We start from the raw sequence: 8,756 nt of genomic DNA, 5'->3' as shown, positions 1-8,756 counted from the left end.
TCATCAAGTGGTGTTTTTATGTAAATGTTGTAAAATCTAGTCAAAGTTTGAGGTTAAGGTTCAGCAAATGACCTACAACATAATTTTATAGTTTCATAACAGATTTATTGGTTATAAAAGCAAACAAAATAAATAAGTTCATATTGTACTAAGGGGCGTGGTGGTGAGACACATGATTTAAAATGTTAAATAGGTCAATAGTTTAAATCTCAAATAGACCAGGGCCAGCTCACAGCTTAACTTCAGTGCTGGGGGGGGGTTACATTACATTACATTTGTAGTTCAGTGCTTTTGGTTTCACTGAGCTTAGAATCTGCCGTTTTAAATAATAACTGGATCCAGGTGTCATTCCAGCAAAAGATCAGAGGTCAGCCAGTGAGGAAATAGCTTCCAGGTGAGCAGACCTGACTTTGCATAAGAAGAATAAACAAAACAAAAAAATACAAACACAGATTTGTCCTCTTAATTCACCACAAGTCTGAGTACTAAAACCCAGAAGGAACCTGGTCCATCTTTGCAGGAACAGGGTGAAATATCGCAGGGTGAAATGTAAAGGTAGCCAGATTTTCTCTGAATAAAAAAAAATAATTTTAAAAACTAAATTTGATTTGCATTCGACAGTGTTGAGGTAAAATTCAATAGAAAGTTGATGCATCAATTTAGGGGGGTAAACTCTGTCAAAAGAAGCAAACTCAACACAATACTGTACGGAGAAAATCACTTCTAAAACAATTCAATATTCCTTTACACACTGAAGTAAAGACTCGTGATTTATCATTATAAAAAGCAGCCTGTACAAATGTTGCCGGCTCATCGTCCTCAATTTGAATTGTAAAATAATCTAGCTAGTTGCGTACAAACAAAACAAGATGCACGTGTCCAGTTACACACTGAATGGTCGGCTCAAAGGAGACATGCAGCTTCACACAAAAAGAAGGGTTTCAGTCCAGAAATCAGCTGTGAGAGGTCTTACCTTTACATTACCACTGGACGATGCAAACATAGATCAGGCACTTTTCGGACCCCCCCTTTTACAGAGATATTGTACAGGAGTCCCCAGAGCTATTTACATTGTTTCACCTGGAGGAGGAAACCACTGGATACACAGGGGAGGGGGTTCTCACCACAGTTTCAGATGGGGAACAATGTGTATGTGCATGTTAGTGTCTGATTTGTTTCCATGTGTGAATATCAGGTGTGTGTGTGTGTGTGTGTGTGTGTGTGTGTTGTGGCGTGCAGGGCTCAAGCACTTTAGGTGAGTCCATCCTTCCTCTAAAGTCCTCCCTCCTCACTCTCTTCCATGACAACATCACGAGGAAACCTCTTGGCAACGCCCGGCGACCTCAGCTCCGTGTCCTCAGAGTGGGTGGGGCTTGAGCGATAACCGTGGTGGCCGTGGGCCTGTTGGGGGTAGTACTCAGGGGGATAACCACGGTAATAGGGGTCCTGCTCTTCCTCTCCCTCCTCCTCCTCCTCCTCCTCCTCGCCTCCTTGGTCATTGTTGTAAGCCACTGCAGCAGGGTTGTACGGCTGGTTGTAGGGCTGGTAGCCGCCATGAGGCAAGGGTTGGACTGGGGTGGTGGGAATATTCAGGGTCAGTTTGAGAGAATGTTTCTGGATCACCGCAGCTAACATAAAACCACCACCACCAACGTGTGAGCATGGAGCAAAGTTAAGGCGGACTTTGGGATTAAAACCACCTTAAATGCCACCACCACCACCACTTAAAAGCAATAAGGAGGCAGTGCTCTAGTAAAAGGTTACAAAACAAGTTGAATAGGAGTCGCATTGAATATTGAAGAAAAATCTTGTTTCTACCCAATATTGCCCAGATTTGATAATTTTTCAAGAAATAAAAAGATCACATCTGGGTCACATTAGGGGGTAAAATTTAGATTTTCCGCCCAGCTTACAGTATATGAGATATACAGATAGAGGATTTGTTCAGTATTGAATGCAGCCAATCAGCATCAAAGCAATTCATCACTATTTAGCTGATTCATCAGCTGAAAGATGGGATTAGTTTTGAAGAGATTTGAGCTTGAAGCAGAGGCTGCTGCAGAAAAGCATTGTGTGTATATGAGTATTTGTTGACAGATGGTACTGGGATCAGTGGTGGTGATCATCACAGCAGCATTACGGGGGTTTTGTTTGGTCTTGAGGGAAGGTAAAATAATCTATTTTTGTCTCTGACATTACCAAATGATTAAACAGCCAGATTAATGATCCAATTAGACCAAGAAAGTTGACTGATAGCAGAAGTGAATCCATTTTCTACTCATAAGGAACCACAGAGCATCATGCTTCTAAAAATTTACGCCAGACCAAAATGTGGGCACAAAGTAGCCTTACATCACTTGTTCTATTATGGAGCCACCTTGCTTTTTAACTTAAATGGGTGAATAAAATGATTTGTAGATCCTGCCAAAATTACATGTTGGTTGCAAGAGTCATTTGGAAAAAGAAAGTCTCTGGAGAAAGGAGAAACACAATTCATAAACCGCTGCTGCAGGGATGAAAGTTTAAACCCCAGGGTCAGGAGTAATTATCCATCCTAAGAAATATGGATTCCTAATTGATTGATTGCTGAGAAATAATTGAATTGATCTAACTTCCTTAGTTTCTAGTCTTATGTACAGGGCACAGGAGGAGGAGGAGGAGGAGGAGGAGAGGAGGACGGTTGGAGAATGTTCCTCAGTAATCATTCCCATAGTCCTGTTGAACTTCAGTCGGAAAGAGGAAGAGGCAGAGGGAAGGGAACACAGGGAGAAGAAAAAAAAGAGAGTCAGAGAGAAGATGTTACCTCATATCAGGAGGAAAACCCAACGACACCCAAGAGTCAAACCTCTCAAACCGCTCTGACTGAACCCCAGCTGTTGGGTTGTGGTTAGAGGTAGAGCGATAAGTGTTGGAATCTGCTTCTCTCTTTTGGAGGAAGAAAATACACCCACCCCGAGAAATTCTTACAATAAATTTAGCTCATGTAAATATTAAGACATTCATATGAAATGTTTGGAAAGGGGGAAAATGTGTCAGATCTCTATTTCTCTTTCTGTACATGAGAAAGGACAAATAAAGAACAGTAGTACAGCAGTGTACATACAGAGCACACCAAGAAAAACATGCCTTGTGAGTAACACTGAATCAAACACAGTCAATGTTTTTGCAGTTACACACCAGAACTGCAGTGTTTCACCGCATATACCACATACTCCGCAAATACTCATTTGAAAGTGAATTATGAAAGTATTTAACAGCTGCCACTTTACTTACTAACCAGATTTGGACAACTGTATGGACATTTTTACCAGCACGATATGCTTATAACAACATGACATGTCGACCTGACCATTAAATTTGAAGCTAGAGCCAGCAGGTAATTAGCTCAGGTTAGCATAAAGACTAGAAACAGCAACTCTGGCTCTGTCCGAAGGTTAATAAATATGTCTACCAGCAGCTCTAAAGCTCACTTATTAACATTTTGTATCTTCTTTGTTTAACCTGTACAAAAACTGTGAAAAACAATTTCACTGGGAGTTATGTGCCAGACTACTTCTTTGTCAGGAGCCGGGCTAGCTGCTGTTTCCCCCTGTTTTTAGTCTCTATGCTAAGCAAAGCTAAGAGGCTACTAGCTGTAGCCTTATATTTAATAGACGACATGAATAATAAAAATGGGAGCATTTCCAAAACAAAAATATTTTAAAAGAATGATTTAGCTAATGATATATAATCACAGATGCCATTTTTATGTATCTGCATACAGTTCCAAGATGTGCTTAATGGTGAATACTGAATTTTGCCTAGCTTAGCTCAATTTCCAACCGTCTTTAAAAGGTGGCAGCCTCTCTGAAAAATAGGGGAATTGCACCTGTAGTCTATGCCAAGAGGGATAATTAATTTAACTAAATGCAGTAAAGTTACTAATTCCATTTTTAAATAAGAAGTGAAATCATACTTTTTGATCTGTTAGTTTACTCACATCCATGGCAGTGGACACAGACATTTAAAAAATAATGTAACCTTTCAGGCATTTAGTATGAAAAGATTCACAGAGAGCAGGGTACGTAGGAAAAATACTAGTAAACTGTAATATCCCTGTAAAAGTCACAATGCCAAATTAACGATTAAAATCTAGCTGCTGTGAAAGGAACAATACTCCCCATACTTTTTTAAATTTTATAATTGTAGTTTTCTTTTTAAGTGGTCATTTGATCCTTCCCACGGTTGGGAATAACAGGAAACACTCTCTTAAGTCATAAAATTAAAATAAAATATTGACTGGAATCCATGTATGTAAAATAAACCTGGTTTGATGGATGAAGTAATGTCTCATCCATCAGTTAGTTCTAGCACATGGTATTTCATTATGACGACTGTTAACGTGCAATGTCCTCGCTGAGACAATGGACCCATTAAGCCATGTACGGTCCTCGTCAGTGTGGATATTCAAGGATGCTCAGTGTATGTCTGAATGTGTGTGCAACGGCAAATTTTATTAGATCTCAATACAGACAAATACCTTCAGTCAGTGACACAGTTAACTTCTAAATCCATCATTGGAACAAACATAAAGGCCAGATTACTCTCCAATTCTCTGAGAGCTTTATGAGACAATAACTAACTGAGAGCTGGCTGTCACTGCGAAAACAATATTTCAGTGTTTGGTACGTATAAAATATGGTTTATAAGGTGGAGAGACTGGGCAGGGTTAGACTGTTTAAGCTGTTTATGTCAATAAGTGACAGAATATTAAAGGGGCTATATGTAGTTTTTCTACTAAAATTGATCCTTTATTTATTGCCTGTGTGTGAAGGGGTTGTAATCTGACATTAAAATGATCCACTTACCGGGTTTGGCTATTAACTCTGAAGGCAAGTATTTCTATTCCTATTTGAAGGCTCGGGGTCGGATTTTCCGCGAAATCCAGTGACTGACACCTGCACGCGCGCTCCCGAGGCTCCCGCTTTGTCTACTGACTTTGCACTCAGCAGCGACGACACTGCAACTTACAACATGGAGTCTGCTAACACTAAGAAACGACCTGCTCCCAGCACAACACAGACTCCAACACAAACTCCACATAAGGATAAAAAACAAAAAAAAGTTTTATCTGCTGAAGCTCGTCAGGCCTAATGTGAATAGGATCGACTTCAGACGAAAACACGGATCATCGGCAGGGCTTTTGAATCATGGAGAAACCTCCGCTTTGTTTTGGGTATAAAAACAGACCCAGAGTTGGCTTTCATCCTATTTGACAGGTAAGCTAACATTACTACAAAGCATGTAAAACATATTTTGATTTTGTGCTTCAGTTGGCTCAAGTTAGATTGCGTTAGCTCGCTGGCTAACGCCGAGCAGTTGCTAATGTTATCCGGTGCAAAGTTATATCGCTTTCACATTACTTCATCAACTAATGCAACCCATGTTACTTTCCTCTGTACCACTGTTATGTCAAAGTGTCAAAGTCTGCAAGAAATGATGTAACGGTAAAAAGCAAATGTGGAGCGATTTGTTTACTATCCCATAGTGATGCAGCCACGAGCAGCCAGCTAACGCTACAGTAGCTCGGACCCGCCGCTGTTTGCTTCATAACCTACAATTTAGATTTTTGTCTTTTACCGATACTCAGGTACAAAGCTTCTCCACCTCTCAGTCGCTGTAACTAACATGACCCACATAAAATACAACGCAGAGGAAGAGCCATCCACTAACACTACAGTAAATTTACTTACTGCGGTCTAACTACTATAAAGTGTGACACAATCTCATTATAATATTCAGTCCAGTTCACTATCGTTAACAGTTTCATTATCATCCAAAACATGCAGCTGTGCTGAAATTGCTGAGGCTCCGGTGACAGATACACAGATAGTAAAGACAGTTACTGAAAGCAGCAGGCGAGTTTATCCGAGTTTCCAGCATGTTGTGTGAAGCTGGCTCCCTACCTGTCTATAGCCTCTCTCATTTTGCCTTTTCGGGAGTAACGTTACTGTGCCAATATGCCGGTGTCTCGCTGCGCTGAACGAAAGGTACGGCGCCGGTGTCGATCCGCCTCTGAGATGTTAACGTTGAATTAACAGAGCCTGAACATGTCTGAGTGAAAAGCCACAGCCTGCATGCTGGTGTTCCTGCGCTTATTGCAGGATTTCTCTATGAAAGCGGTTGTGTTTCGGATTCTGCTCGCTCATGAGTTCAAGCGAGCACGCGTACAAGCACACGCCTGGTTGCAGTCTTAAAACTGCACCGCTAGTGGCCGCTGGAAACTACACAATGCCCCTTTAAAAATTAAACAAATAACCAAATGTCTGAATTGATTCTTTAGTAGTATAATGCTGACAGTCGCTCTGAACAAGTCTTTTGAAAGTGTAAAATGACAGAAGTAAGTTAATTCTCTGTTGCAAAAGGAAAAATAAGGTCTAAATAAACAGCAAAGAATGTTTTTGTAAAGTCTGGATATTTTGTGTTTTGACTACGTTTGGGAACATATTCCACTAAAAATATTATTTTTGTTTCCACTGCCAGAACCTGACCTTCAGTGTACCAATGTGTGCTTTTGTGTTCATTTGTCTACAGCTGCATTTTCTAAGCATTTTTTTTCTTGTTATTCTCCTTTTGGAAGCCGAAAGAAAACCCCTAAATAACAACAAGATTGTCAAGAACATGTTTTTCATTCATTTCTGTTGCAAATGAATAATGCCAGCTAAACTTTATCCAAACTCTTTTAGATATTAGACACTAAAGAAAAGCAAGATAGGTTCTTCATGTTTTGAATTTGACATTTGATGTGGCTGCTCAATGTGCATCACCTGTTTTACTTTTGTTCCCTGTCATCTTGTACTTGACATGACATAAATCTTGCTAACCCTTAATCATGACAGCCTGCTGGCATCTACGTTTGTATCACTCCACATTTTTCTTCATCTTTGTAATGCAAGCTCCCCTGTAGGGCCTCTGTTCCCTCACAGTTTGGGAACCACTGGCCTCCAGTATGCTGAGAGCATCTCTTGGCACTTCCCTGGTGTGAGAATGTGTGTGTGAACCCAAACAAGCTGTTTCAGTTTATTCAGATTATTATCTTAGAGCATCAACCTACTGCTTAGGCAATTGATAACTGTTAGTCCCCATCATTTCGGATTCATAAGGAGTATATAAATATTTAATAAATGTTTTATAACACACTACTCTATGAGATGTTTATTAATGTTTTGTCTGCAACTATAACACCTTATGTGGGCACCCATAGGTGGATACTGGTATACAAACAGATATTGAATCAAATATAGTAAAACACATAATATAAAATGTGTTTTCCTAGGAGAAGTTATAATTGTTAACAAATACTTTATCTTAATAAAAACTTTAAATCTACTTATATTGGCTTACAACTACATTATATAGTGTTTTAAACTATCTTTTAAATTTATGTATATGTATCTAAATGCTAAATAATAAGGGGGGTTCAAGTGAAGTGTTACCGATGCTTAAACAGCAGCTGGATGATGTTTACCTCCAACGTTGTACCCAATACAGGAGTTCTGGTCACAGTATCCTGGTGAGCCAGCTGGTCCTGTGCTACCTGGATTCCCCGGCCTCCCCGGTGTCCCCGGGCTTCCAGGCCGACCGGGGGGGCCCTGACTGCCTGTCCGTCCTTCACCTGGCAGACCTGAGGATGGAGGGAGAGTCTGAGTCAAAGATGTGCTAATATACAAAGTCAGTCGTCAATAAAAATTCGGTAAAAGGACTCCAGCAGTGTGACATCTGGTGAGAGGGGAGGGAAATAAAGCGAGAATGTGCCATTGACATGATTGTCATTTCTGGATAAGGGAGATGATAGTGAATGTCCTGGGGGCAGGAGCAGGAACAACACAGTTCTTAGCTGACATTTAGCCAGAGGCTTCTGTTTTCTGTTTACAGAAGAGAAACTGCTCCATCAGGACTCATGTCAGCAGTAGGCAGAAATATGAAATCAATATTTTGAGGGGAGTGCCACTTGCCAAGTGCTAAAATTATTGTCCCACAAATATGCCAGAAAAGCACAGCGGATGAAGACAGAGTTCTCCTGTATACTTATATATATTTCCTTTTAAATATACTGAAGTTTGTGGAAGTTTTTTAGCAGTTATCTGATCATATAAATGTTTTCAGGGAGTTTTGTCAGCTTGTTCTGTGAGTATTGATCACGCAACAGTAAATAGAAAATCCCAGCACTGACATATTTTCATAACACAAACCTCAAACTCCACACAGTGCACAGGAAAATCAATACAGAGAATTTTATTCATGGTCCAAAACGTCTGCTTGCTTTTCTCAGACGAAGATTTAATAGAGAGAAAAACAGATCCATTAAGTCTCTGTGCTGTTCTGTTGTTTCAATATTTAAAACATTTTTGGTTGTGTTCAGAGGAAACATTCCACATAGCTAGCTCCAGGACGCAGCTAGAAAATAACAAGGACAAATGTTCAGGAGCAGAACAACTCTAAATGGTCATATCCTGAAAAGGCTACATTACCTCCAAATGTTATCTGAGTATCGAGACTGGAGTGAATGGATTCAGATGTTTTAGCTTATCAAGCACCCTCAGGACTGTGTATTAGGTCTGTATCTTACCTGGAGGTCCGGGTGGTCCTCGAGGTCCCTGACTCCCAATGCCTGGATTCCCCCTCTCACCCTTCTCTCCCGGCAGACCTGGAAACAAACACAGTTCAAAGGGATCCACATTAAACTCAAAATCACATCTCACTTTGCTTTTTTTATT

At 40.3% G+C, this 8,756-nt stretch overlaps 1 protein-coding gene across 1 annotated transcript in view; it reads right to left on the bottom strand.

Moving 5' to 3' along the window:
- Nucleotides 1-88: 88 nt before the first annotated feature.
- The window catches only part of col14a1a (collagen, type XIV, alpha 1a), a 152,170-nt gene continuing 143,502 nt past the window's right edge, over nucleotides 89-8,756 (bottom strand). Inside the window, exon 48 of the mRNA XM_046044596.1 lies at nucleotides 89-2,723. Coding sequence (XP_045900552.1) covers nucleotides 2,695-2,723 — 29 coding nt within the window. The 3' untranslated portion in view covers nucleotides 89-2,694. The remainder of the gene's footprint in view (nucleotides 2,724-8,756) is intronic.

This window comes from Micropterus dolomieu, linkage group LG03, assembly GCF_021292245.1.
Source record: "Micropterus dolomieu isolate WLL.071019.BEF.003 ecotype Adirondacks linkage group LG03, ASM2129224v1, whole genome shotgun sequence".
Lineage (NCBI taxonomy): Eukaryota > Metazoa > Chordata > Actinopteri > Centrarchiformes > Centrarchidae > Micropterus > Micropterus dolomieu.
Note: the sequence above shows the minus strand (reverse complement) of the source record. Positions and strands in the feature narration are given on the sequence as shown.